Source organism: Lissotriton vulgaris, unplaced genomic scaffold, assembly GCF_964263255.1.
Source record: "Lissotriton vulgaris unplaced genomic scaffold, aLisVul1.2 SCAFFOLD_3927, whole genome shotgun sequence".
NCBI classification, from domain to species: Eukaryota; Metazoa; Chordata; class Amphibia; order Caudata; family Salamandridae; genus Lissotriton; species Lissotriton vulgaris.
The window spans coordinates 130309-143843 of record NW_028246271.1 but is presented as its reverse complement, the minus strand read 5'-3'; the positions used below and the strand labels follow the sequence as shown (position 1 = coordinate 143843).

General features: G+C 44.0%; 1 protein-coding gene across 1 annotated transcript in view; it reads left to right on the top strand.

The window, feature by feature from the left end:
- AMDHD2 (amidohydrolase domain containing 2) overlaps positions 1-13535 on the top strand; it is a 111903-nt gene that overhangs the window by 51033 nt on the left and 47335 nt on the right. Inside the window, exons 4-5 of the mRNA XM_086949326.1 lie at positions 1698-1837; positions 8474-8528. Of these exons, the coding sequence (XP_086805452.1) occupies positions 1698-1837; positions 8474-8528 (195 nt within the window). The remainder of the gene's footprint in view (positions 1-1697; positions 1838-8473; positions 8529-13535) is intronic.

Sequence of the window (13535 nt, the reverse complement as noted above, 5' to 3'; positions counted from 1 at the left end):
CCTCACCGCTTACACCTTTTTTCGATATTCCTGAATTTACTCCGGGGTTAGAGAGGCGAGCGTTCCAGCAGTGGCAGACATTGGACTGTAGATCCGCGGGCCGTCTTCGATCTCGAGGGGTTCGTCCAGCTCTTTGATCTACCACTGCTCTACGGCATCAAAGCTCCGCAATGGTTTTAATATTTTCAAATTCCACATTGGTTGACACAGCCCCAAATACACCCTCTAGTCGGTAGAAGGCTGACCGCTTTTGAAAAGTGGCTAATTACCAAAGAGTCGGACCGTAAGCGTATCACGGAATTATATAAGATGATTTGTCCGCCTACTGATTTGCGTCGCTCGGCCGGTCAGAGGCGGTCGGAAGAAGAGCTTGGGAGAACCCTCACGGACAAGGAATGCAAGCTATATAATATAAGGCCAACCACACAGCCAGGAATACTGCCAGCAGGGAATCAGCGGTGAAAGTCGCGACATACTGGTTTTTTACACCAGTAAGGTTAAATAAGATAGGTAACCCTAATCATAGTCCAACTTGCTGGAGAGGATGTGATGAAGAGGGCACATTGACTCACCTACTATGGGAGTGCAGAGATGTGACAGGATACTGGACAGCAGTCCTTAGTGACATTGACAAACACTTTGATACCGAAATTACCCGCTTCCTCGCCTACACACTTCTAGGGCTGCCCAACGCACTCACATTTCCACTGAAATCAATCGAGGGTAGACAGATGGGTCTGTCCATGAGCGCCGCTGTCCAGCACATCTTATCACTCTAGGGTACACAAACTTGGCCCACCCACACGGGCTGGCAACACAAACTATGGTACACATTGGGTATGGAACGCATTCAAGCCACTCTCACGCAGTCTACGGCATCCTTTAACACGGTCTGGCAACCTATTCTGTCACTCCTATCAACGGAATTCAATGAAGTTACCTGCCCAAAATATCTTCGCCTCATGCGACTTACCGACACATCGACCTCAAAATATACCCCTGGAAATTAGACATATGGCTGTCCTCACATATGATGATCTAAAGAGGCAAAGACATGGCACACCGGTTAGGGGAGGGGGGGGTTCAAGGGGTAGGGCTGTTTTTGTTCTTTTTGGGCTTTTTGAGGGTGGATATGTGACCATGTAGCGGGAGCCTCGGCCCGGCCAGCACCCATAGACACACGCTACCACGACAAACTTTTGCTAAATTGCGGCGATATAAGGGGGACGGGTTGGAGCCTGGGATTAATCTTAAATGTACTTACATGGGAGTATATGAGAATTGTAATGTATTTACTTCAATGCCAAAAATCAATAAAACAAAGTTATACAAAACGAGAAAAAAAATGAAGCATTCCTAAAGTTAAGTGGTATAGGGCACATTATTTGCTTCTTTTCTGTTGCTTCTGTTGGTGTGTAAATAACTGCTTGCCCCTCTCTGTTTCTAAATGTTAGTGCTCTCTCAATAAACATTAGCCCAGGGCTGCTGTTCACCTGGTGGCCGTATAGAAAGTCAGTAGGGTGGCAAGTGGCCCCCTAGCCGTACTTTGAGTATCACTGCTCTAAGTGAACTGTAGATTATTGCTCCTTTTATTACTGAAGGTAAAGACCATAGTAAGAAAATCCATTGATTGTTGTAGTTCAGTGATCTCTGATGTACTTGTTTTCTGAATCTGCTTATCCCTTGTTCAATTTCAGGGGGATATGGGGTGGACTTCTCCAAAATCAGTGAAGATGTCAGATCAGGGATCTCAATGGTTGCCCATAAGTTACTATCACATGGTGTAACCTCCTTCTGCCCGACCCTTGTGACCTCACCACCGTCAGTCTACCAAAAGGTAACTGTATGCTGTAAAGGCTGTCTACTTTTATATTATATACTTTTATCGAGCAAGCGTTTGCCAGAAAGTAACACGTTGGTGCTATTGTTTTAGGTTATATCTTTTGTTATTAGAGCCAATTGTGAGTTTCGGATCAAGGGATCTGTATTTTGTGGCCCTGCCTGTTCTACGATAGTTCCCTTTGCCTAGAAGATATAGCAGAGGTTTGTTCAATAATGCTGCAATAACCAAGAAGTGTGTGCCTCCCAATAATGCGGGCACTGCTGCTGTTACTGCAGTTGCTAAAAATGCATAGGATAAGTTGGGGAAATGTTTGTCTCTGAATTTTGGATTGTGTCATATATTTATTTGTGAAGCACCGGAACAGTATACAAGTTACATATCTTTTAGGTACTCCGCATCCTATGCCAAAATTGGATTCATTTGTGTGTCGGGAACCAAAAAGTATAAGTAGGTTAAATAAAAAAAATTGAGATACATTAAGTCAGAGTCAAAGAAAAACAAGTTGGATAGGGAAGACAGTCAGGTAGGCAGGAGAGGAAATAGGAAGCTGCTGCGGGAGACTAGGGCTGGAAACATGAGGAAGCTTATAGGGGACAGCATAGGGTAAAGAAGTACTAAAATGGGACATTGAAAAATTGCATTTGATTGTTAAAGCTAATGGAAGAGGGGAAGAAGATGGAGCGACACTAGGAGAGTGCGGCTCTATATGCTTTCCCTCTTTCAGGAGGATGAAGGGTAGAAAGGAACACAAGAGGGTCTTAGGAGGGTGGGGAAGAAAGACACTAAGCATTGATAAATCGAAATAGCATGGGGATCTTAAAGAGTATGCTGTTACTACTCCTGATAGTTTTTAAATGGGTGATTTACAGCTTTATGCACAAAATAGGATTAGTCTCTCACCATCTTATCCCATCCAGTTGAGAGTTCCAAATTGCGGGGCTGCCCCATAAAAGGATTGAGTAGCAATCTTATATGTTCTGAATGTTTGGCTAGGAATGGAGTTAGCTGCTTACAAGAGCCTGTGCGTGCTAGGTAAAAACTGGGGGAATGCAGAATAGGGAACTTAGAGAAGGACTTTCAGTGTTGATACATGTGTTAAGAGCATGTTATTCAATCATTGGTCAGCAACAATTTTAGCCTGCAGTGCCATCATTACAGTACATATTTGCGCATTGTATTTCTTGTTAAGCGCATGTTAAGTATAGCTCAGAGAACTGAGACTTGCAGACACAAATTCCTATAAGATTTAGAAGCATTCTCTATCTAAGAAGGAACTGTGTCCATGAAATAACCTGGATGGCCATATTAAATGAGAAGAGTTACTGCCGACTTTGAATAATTGGGTGGCCTGCCACATGCATGCTATCCTCAGGTCCACTGGTGGCACTCGATTCACATCCTTTAGGAAGCAGAGGCAGAAGCTGGTGTGGGATTCTAAGCTATGTCCTCTAAGAACCATGACACTTTGGCGTGAGGCTGATGTGGGGGGGGGCGTGGTGATGTGATGCACCAGTTTGATAGGAGGACTACCCCCTTTCCAGCATGGCAGCACCTGAGGACAATTTTTGCTCTGGCTCACCACTTGATCATACATGCCAATAGACCCCATTCAGGCAGGAAACGCCCGATTTGTTTGAAGCCAAAAATGGCTTAGTTTAGGAAGTCTCCCGTCTGAAATTGCCTCTGCTTCAATAGAAGTCAATGGGGGAAATTCATTCTCCTTTTTTATTTTTTTAAATCTCCTACGTTCTTTAAAAAAAAGTTGGCATGTATGCTTAATTGAATTGTTTGCAGAGAGCAAGGTGGACGGAAAGAATAGATGGAGGAGGCAATCGTCACTGCCAATGCCACATACCTGCGAGTGCAGTTCAAAAGCTTAAAGGCACAAACTCATTACAGTCACCTGAGTAAGAATCAAGACCTGATTCCCTTACTTGAACATGCTAAAGCAACAGTGGAGAACAAGATTGCCCAAGATGTGATCCTAAACTCAGGCTCTCCTCGTTCACTGGAGCTCGCTCATAAAATTATGGTTGCTCCCACATGTTTCTATCGCCAGGAGACTGCAATGTGTACGGTTGAGCGAGCTGGGAACTCCCTCTGCAAGGCACCTCGGGTAAGGCTGTGCGGTAGGTGAGTAGAGGTGCGCCAGTTGTTACAGGCACAACTAGCAAAGTGCGTTGCTAAACCAAAGTTAGTCATCAGAAAGTGGTTCTGGGGATTCAAACCATACAGTACTGTAATTCTAAGACTTTTCGAGACTGTTTGCAAGTCATGAAAAATGTATCTGTGCTTGCCAAAACCCTGGAGTGAAATCACTTAGAAAAAGGACTGCCCACATGTGCAAATAGAAGAGCGCCAACTTATACAGAATCACAAGTAAAACCACAACAGTGGTACTGGAGAAGGCTGGAGGAAGTGGCCACACCAGAGGACAGGACATGTCTCCGTCAGAAGACAACATTGAGAAATACTTCACCCTACTCTGAATATTCCTTGGCAGTAAGCAGCAGAAATGTCAAAAGTGAATTGAGCGAGGAGCCTAACCAGCGACCATGATGGCCACCTGATCTCTCGGCTCCGCCGACCCTTTTGCTTTTCTCCCGTTTTCCGCCTCATCCTGCGACCTATCCTGCTACTACGCGACACCGGCGGAAACGGGAAGAGACCCCGGATCTATTGGTGTGCTTTCTGTCTGGATCCCGGCGGCACACCCACTGAAACAACTTCTCCCCTGCCTCGCGCTGCGCGGCCACGGCTGGGTCTTTGTTCTCTGCCTGGGGTCGGCTTCGCTCATTACAACAGCCGCTGTGGCCGGTGGACCATCTACGGCGGTTTCAGCCTCGTCCTGCTCCCTGCGGTGTGCTTTCTTGCTTCTCATGGTCGCGCACATCGCTGGTACTGAAAACACTTTGTATCGTGTTTTTCACCCGGACGCAACATCGGCGGATACTTTGTCTCCCTACGCGCCGGGCTGGGCGCCATCTTACAAGCTGATCTCCCTTTTTGTAGCAGCGGACCCTGGGCTGCTACCGAAGATACAGCCGTCCTGCCATACCGCATTACTACTCTGCTTCCATGTCGTGTGCCCTTCCTGTGCCTTAAGGCTGTTTGTGCTGTTGCCCGGATATCGACGGTGCTCTGCTGGCCATGGATGGCAATGGTGGATGGCTAGACGGACAGTGCTGCCTTTGTTCGCCCTGCTTGCCGAGATCTGCCCAACCCTCTCATTCCGGCGCATCTGTGTCGCTCAGTGATGTGATGTGCGCCCTGGAAACTGTGAGAGCAGCTCTCCATTCTGCCGTTCGTGTATTGGGAGACCGGCTGGCTTTGATTTCCTCTGTGGCACCGCTGCTTGAACATGGACGCTCCCGGGAGCAGGACACAGTGTCTCCTACTGATGCTGCCTTCTGTTGTTTTTCCTCTCCGGCCATCACGGGCACACAACGGGTGTGGGACCCAAGCGCAGTCAAGATGTCGGCTGACCTATTCTGGGGACAGGCTGCAGTTACGGGACATGTAGTGTGGCAAGAGCATTGCAGCTGGAAGTCATGTCTAGTTTCTCCTCCTAAGGACCCTGGCGTGTCTCGATTCCTAATCCTGAATCCACTCCTACTGACTGGTTCTTCCATTCTCGGAGAAACTTTGTTGTGCGTTATCCTGGACTCTGCTGCGGACTCCTACACGGCGGACTATCGGATGGACTACATTGATCGTCCCCCCGCCTGGATCATGATGCTTGGATCGCTTTCCTCCTGCAAGATGTCTACGTGAGGCCGGACTACGTCGTTGCCCCATATCGCAGGGGCCAGGGTTGAGTGTGCCCCCCCGTCATGTCGGTACTGTTTTACTTGTACTGCTGGGTCACTGAAGGACTGCCGGGGATATCAACTATGGGTATTGTATTGGTCGCGGGGTCTGGGATCGGGCGGCCGGAATGAAACTGTGTAGTGCTTTGAATATATTCGACGGCCCTCCTCCGTTCTTCTGTGAATTACGTTTTTCTTTTACCTCTCTTTTCTCTCTCTACTCTAAATTTCGGGTTCGGTTTGTGGGCGACAGGCACGCAGCTTGGGGGGGGGGTAGGCCGTAGCCTCCGCTTACGTGCAGGGTGGGGGGTGGGGGGTAGGGGTTTTGTTTTAGTTTCGGTTTCTATGGGCCTTTTTCTTGTGTTTTCTCTTCCTTACATCTTCCTTTTCTTTTTCTTTCTTTCTTCCTTTGGGTTCTCAGGTGCTTTGGGGTAGTGTTACCTATTCTCTCCGCTGTCGCTGCTGTCATCTTTGTGGATTTGGGTGTTCTGAGTCCGTGGGGCGGGCGCTGGCCAGCATGTACTGTTTTCTCGTGCTAGTATCCTTAGGGTCACTATCCTTTGGTGCTGTTAATTTTACTTCTCGTCTTGCTCATGTCTCGCTGGCTCGTTGCCTGCCATTTCTTTTAGTGGATTGAATGCACCTGATCCTAATTTCTCTTCAAAACTTTAAAAATTAACCTTATGCATCCTGTGCCTGGTGGTCCCACTTCAGTTTGGCCACGTTTTAGACAATTATCGTTTGTACATTCATTGGGACTGCTGAGTTGCAATATCCGTACTTTTTGTGCTATTGATTCCTTTCGAGGCCGGCCTGTATGGTTGTAGGCCCGTAATTGTACGCTTGCTATGCACAATAAAGGTTTTCAAAAATTAAAAAAAAAAAAAAAAAAAAAAAAAAGTGAATTGAGCCAAACTCTAGGTAGAAAGGTTCCTGATGATCCACAAATATCATGTCACTGAAACTGTAAAGAACAAAAAACAAAAAAGTAAGTATACCATTGGACTATCTCACAATGGACTCAAACAAAGAAAGTACGATTTCAGAGGAAAGGATAACCTTGTGCCCATCTGCTTTGTGGTCAGCAACAAAAGTCTTTGGTCCTAGAGAGGGCATATGAAGAAAACGATCACCCAGACACAACACAGAAAATAAAAAAATCCAGCTGTCACTCGGGTAGCAGAGATAAGTTTGAGTCAGCTAATTAAAACGCAACCGGAGGGCTCCAAGGAACTTTAGGTGGGCAAAGCCATAAGCAACTTTCTTGAGGGAAAATGTAAAAAAAAGCAGAGTGGAGTGGAAAGAAAGTACAGTAATCCTCCATGCCGACACAGTTGCAGAAATTTACATTACGGTTGGGGGACAAGAGTAAAACATACCCACAATTCACAAATACAGGCTGTAAGAAGCAAGTGCTAAAGAGGCCGGGTAACAAGTGCAGTTCAAAAGCTTAAAGGCACAAACTCATTACAGTCACCTGAGGAAGAATCAAGACCTGATTCCCTTACTTGAACATGCTAAAGCAACAGTGGAGAACAAAATTGTCCAAGATGTGATCCTACACTCAGAAATGCCAGCATCCTAAAGGGAAACTATTCAATTTCAAGTAATGGCTCAGCAAGCAAATATTTTACAAATGGGTCTGTTGAAAAATTGTTGATTGCTATCCTAGGGGAGGTTAAAGAGCTAAAGATGAACTCTGTATCCTTTGCTTCCACATTAAATAATAAAATGCTTGAGAGAAGAAGGATTCATATTCCTAACAACTCTAATAGCTCTAACAAAGAGTTGCAGGAGGTGAGTATACCCATTGCAATCAAGCGCGACAGGCATCATCTCACACAATAGTGTAGTGTACCCAATGGGTCTCTGACCATCCTTGTGAACGTCTGTGATTTTAGGGCATCAGAAAAAATCCTGTCAGCAGCAGTTAAACCAAACCCCTTCAAAACCTCAGACAACTACAGTTTCCAGGTTTTTCCTGATATGACTTTTGAAACCTCCAATTGTAGGAAGGAATTCAGCCATCTGTTTCCCAAAATTTAAGGGGTTCAAGAAATCTTAATGCAACCAGCCAGGCTTAAAGTACTGCTAAATGGTGGATTTAAAGTCTTCACTTAATTTGACGCTGCTCAGAAATGTCTGAATGAGTTTCGAAGGGGAAGAAGTGGAAAAGAGAGAATAGGGAAAATGAAAACTTTACATTTAATAGGCATGTAAGTATGTAACTAAGAGATGTAGTTGTTGGGCTCATGGAAGTTAAAGAGGGAGAGAAACATGAATGTGACTTACTATAGGACCAATGAGAGAGGGCCAATGTCTGGGGTAAAAAAGGTAGAGTGGAATAGTCTGCATGCTCACCCTAGCGGGTGCAAACAGTGAACCATGAAAAGAGAATAAGAGGGTACCCTGCGAGTGCGAGGGAAGACTGACTGGCTACTGACAGGGACAGGAATGTTAGGAAGAATGGCCAGGAAGGGAGATCAAGACAAATATATTTATCTGTTAATATTCATTTTATCCCTAGGCAATTGTGGCGTCACAGAGTAGGCTTTGCAGGCCAAACTGGGGTCCCTTGACCACAGGCAAAGAACCTCTGTCCTAAAGCATACATTAATTATTGCCTCATTATTTAATGCCTGCTGTATTTGGTGGTTGAGGCTTTTGGATGAACAAGCCAGACTAAAGCAGTGCTTTTAATTAATTATAAATCTGCCATGAATGGTTGGTATAAATTTTGTCTTGATGTCTAATGCTTGCATTGCAAGCAACACCACCGTTGCAGAGTGCCTTGCGGATTCTAACTTATGTTTTTCAATAGATTCGGCCTCAAATCACAGTGACAGAAGGGGGTCCCCATGGAGCAGGTGTTCTAGGTAAGCAGGACTTTTATCTGTTTGCTTCTGGTACTTCTGGAACCTCCGCTCATATCTATCTTTTGTTTCTGTCACAGAGAAGGATTTGCATGCCCCTCCACAGTTCTTTATGCAGCACCCCTTTCATTGCACTTCACTGTGACTATATATTGTGTCACATGATGCTTTATATTGTGGTGTAGATGCCAAAAAAAGACCTTTTCAAACTTGGCTGAGCCCAAGTCTATGTGAGCTTTTGGAAACCCGTATCATAATTAGATACGAGGGCTTTATATTATTTCTGGTGTTAAAACTTGTTTCTAGTAACCCTAGTGCCTTAAGGTGCTGACAAAACAGTGGTTATGTCCTTCTCAGATGATGGTAAACGATATTAATTCGTCTAATCGGAACTAAAGCATCCTCCACACCAGTCCTGAGTGGGAATATTCTATGTTTTTACATCTTAAAAGAGTATGTATGTATTTTTATGGTATTTCTATAGCGTGTACATACCCTAAGGTAGCGGAACTCTGAACATGGTTAAGGACAAGCATAAAGTCAATGAGTAATAGGAGAAGTAGCTGGGTTGTTGACGCTTAATGCTTTGCGCTGTAATGCTTTTTAAAGAGGTGAGTCGTAAACTCTTTCCTAAATTAGATCTGTGTTGGGGGGTCCTGATGGATACAGGTATGTTGTTTCAGGTCCGGGTGCGTAGGTGGAAAAGGTTTGATTAACTATACAACACATTTGGTCATATGCTTTGCTGTGTGAGTACAGAGCATACTTATTCTATCATAAGCGTTTGGAAAGGTTCTTCTCCATCATTCTTTTCCTAAGTTTATAATATTACCATGTGCCTGATTTTGGGCATACACCAACTCAATACCATTTGCCTTCACTTTTGGAGAGCAACGAAACTTGAAAATATACATATTAGTGAATGTCAGTCTTTCCACTTCGGAATATGTATATTTTCAGACCCTGATTTGGATTTTATTATGAGTTTGACCCATTTTTGTTCAGGGGTATCAGCGGACTGGATTTCCCCATTCTGACCTGTATTCATGCAGCAAAATTCACGGATTGCATGTTTTCTCCCAAGAATAAGAAATACCATCATGGACCTTGCGATGCATGGTCATTAACCCTCATAAGTGCCAGGAATTAATGATCCAGAGTTTACAGAACCTATAATCAGAGGCCCAGAGACACTTGTAATAGCAGGTGGCAGAAGTTCATCCGGAGTTATTGCTTCTGTTGAAATTCTGCCAATAGTACTGAGTACCTTCCTACATGTCCAGAAACATCTCATGTACTTCAATCATTCTTCACTGTCTCTCAGCACCACATAAAGTCTTATGGTAATGTAAGAGAAAATACTCCACTCCTCTGTGCTGCCAAAATGGGCCACCCATCAATAACTAAACCCAGATCTACCTCCTAACCTGAAGCTGTGATAGGGAGTTGACGATATGATATCCTCTTTCATTGGGATCCTGGGAGCCTCCCATGAAAAGCTTAATAGTGCCCACAGTAGCATTCTAAAGTCAAGAGCTATCTCAGTGGCTAATAAAGGCATCTTCTTGGACCCTGAACAGTATACACCTCCTTGCTGATCCTACTGAGCTGGCATACTTGAAACACTCATGTTGACTTCTTTCTCTCAATTCGTATGCATTTTCCTTCACCTCATCACCTACTCCAACATTCCAGTGATGACATCAGACGCTTCTGCTCTGGCTTAAATTGGCACTTTCTAAATTCAAGAGACATACGTGTGGGCATTCTTAAACTTGCCAAAGAGGTATAAACCCTGGTAAATGCATTCACACTAAGTAATCTTTCCAAAGTTACCGTAAATCGGCTTCAGATCTAGTGAAATCAGAATCACACTGGGTCCTGTGCAGTGAATTCACTCTTCCCACCAGGTATGCTACACATTCATGAAGACTTGAATATGTTATTTTGCTGGTACTTGTTAAGTTTGTGTACACCATATGGTTTCATGGCGCTGGGGTGGAGATGGGTAGGTTAAGTTATTGTTGAGCAAGACATTAGTTGTATACTTGTCTTGAATTTTAAGTAGGTTGAGGCCGATCTGATCTCTGGAGCAAAAGAGTTCCAGATATTGGGTGCGGTGACTGAGAATCTGTTGCCACGCATTGTCTTCTTGAATGTAGGTGCGGACATGCAGTTTATGAGTGCAGGCTACAGTGTGTGTTTTGGAGTGTACTTCTGGATTTGACAAGTAATGAGGGCAGGACTTTTGTTATTAAGTGTTTTGAAGAAAATGCAATCAGTTTTGAAGATTGTTCTTTATTCTACTGGCAACCAATGGAGGTTTTTCATCAAGGGGGTGATTTTGCACCATTTAGGTTGTCGATCTATTAATTGGGCTGGTTGGTTTTGGACAATTTGAAACACATTAATGAAGCATTTTGGTAGGTCCACATATAAAGAGTTGGCATGATCTATCCTAGAGATAAAAAGAGCGATAACATCTTTGATAAGGGCCTCCCATGTAAGGAATGTTGCCATTTTCCTAATTCTGCAGAGCATTAAGAAGGATGAGGAAATTACTGTCCCGATTTGTGGCTTCATAGAGAGCTCAGCATCTGTAATCACCCAAGACGCTGTACTGATTTTTGGGCAGTCCGGTATTCGAGCTTGCCTTTATTGATGACGATTTCAGTTTTGTCTGAGTTAAATTTCAGATGGCTGTTGTTCCTTCAGTTCAGATGGACAGCATGATGATTTGAAAGTTCTCCTTAGATTCAGGGTTGTTGTCAATCCTGAATAGTAGTTGCATGTCATCTGCATAGTATAAATTGTGCAGTTCCTGTTTTTGAGTGTGCCGAGTAGAGAACGAGTATATCAATTGAAGAGATGTGGGGAGAGGGTCGAGCTCTGTGGGACTCCACAATCTAGGTGGACTTTGGATGAAGTTTATTGGGTAAGGTAGACTGTTTGGGAATGGTCCTTTAGAAAGGAAATGATCCAGTCAAGTACTGGGCCCTCGGCGTTGGCACGGTCCACCAGGAGATTATGGTCCACTGTGTCGAAAGCCACTCTCACATTCTTCCTGCATGTCCTCCATCATGGAGAGGATGACTGCTTCTGTGGAATGGGCTGGGCAGAAACCTGCCTGACATGGGTCCAGAAATTTGGACTCCTCTAGGAAACCACAAAGGTTTCGTGCTACATGAGCTTCTAGTACCTTAGCCAAAAAAGGTAACGGGGATATGGGGTGAGTTTTACAGTGTAAGTGGATCTTCGCCAACTTTCTTCTGGAGGAGTACAACTATGGCCTCCATGAATATGCAGGGTACCTTCCCCAAGTTGAGGGAGAGGTTTAGGAGTGAGAGCCTGGATCTGGGATTTTGGAGAGTACCGTTTTTAGACCTATAGGGAGGTAGGTATCATTTGGAGAGCCTGATTTTACTTTGATCTTCAGGTCCTTGAGGCAATCCTTACTGATATCAGGGAATAAAGATAAGGTGACAGGGTTCATCTCTTCCGGAGAAATTTTATTTGACAGAGAGCTTATATAGATGCTTGCTTTAATAGTCTTGATTTTGTCAATGAAAAAAGTATTGAGTGCGTCACAGGGGATTCTCTCTGAATTTGAGAGTTCAGAGATAATTCCGTAAAATCTCCTTGGATTTGTTTATAGACCAGAGGATTTTGTTTGTGAAAAAGGCAGATTTCGCTTGCAAAATGTTCTTTTTCTATTACAATCCAATTAAAACAAAACTTTATTTGGAAAACAGCCATAAAAGACATAAAACACAAGAAAATAGAGAAATTCACCCCTTAAAATTATTAAAATGCATTGTGCATTTTGTATTCTTTGATGTGCTTTACAAAGATTTTCTTTGTATCCGAGTAATAATTTTTCCGTCATTTACATTCACACCAGCGTTATTGTAGCTTGACTAGTTTTCGGTCATCTGTGAACCATTTGAGGCATTGTATCAACTAGCCTTTCTTGATTTGTGTAGGGGGCATGGATATTGCTGGCTGTCGTTAGCCAGTCTGAGATCGCTTTTCCATATTTAGATCAGGTATAGTTGTGGTCAGAGCGTCACAGAAGGAGCTCTGACCGACCCGTCACTAGCTCCCAGAGTAAATTCCAGGACAAGGTGGTAGTTTTTTGGGGGACAGTTTGGTTAATGACTATTTGATTAAATGGTGTTCAGCCCACATGCATGGGGAGACTGTGAGGTTAGACGGGGATAAATGTGAAGTCCAAACTTGGTATAATGGTTGGCCTTTGATGTTGGTGGAACAGAGCGCCTGTTGTTCGAGGTGTCAACTGCTGAGGTGGTAAGAGAAGTTCATAGATAATTGTCCTCCTTTGCCATTGTTTGCCAAGTAGTTGAAAATGCTGATAGGTAAGGTATTAGCGTAGTTGATAAAGAAGGGGTAGATTAATTCATAGAATCGCTGTGGGGGAAGTACTGTGTGTAGTCTGATGGTAAAGAAGCATATGAGAGGAGAAGTTAGAGATTCTAGCTTGATTGTGAGGCTGTTGGGATGTTTAGTGAAGTGAGTTGGTGAATCTTAGGTGTTTCGTAATCACTGCGAGTACACCGCCTCCTGTTTTACTAACAGGTCAGTTGGTTTGGAGGATATAGTAGATATTGGGTAGGGTGGCGCAGATGTCAGGGAAGGACTCTTCAGTGTGCCACGTTTCGGTCAATAGAAAAATGTCTGGTGATTTAGAGTCTAATAAGTGATAGATCTCTACTTGGTGTTTCACTATGGAGCGAGTGTTTGAGAATATCACAAAGGGTAAGTATGTCAAATTGATATTTGCGCGTATACACTCTTGTCATGTATATCTCTATACAGGACCGAGACCCAGTGTTTTTAAGTGCAATTATAGAGATGTAAACATTGACACAATTCGAGACATGGCTGCCGCTTTCCTTCAGTGGTTAACATTGTGCCAGAACAGTGATGCCACTGAAATATTCCCTGCGGATGGCATTAGATCTGAAGCCCAGAGAGAAAAAATATATATAA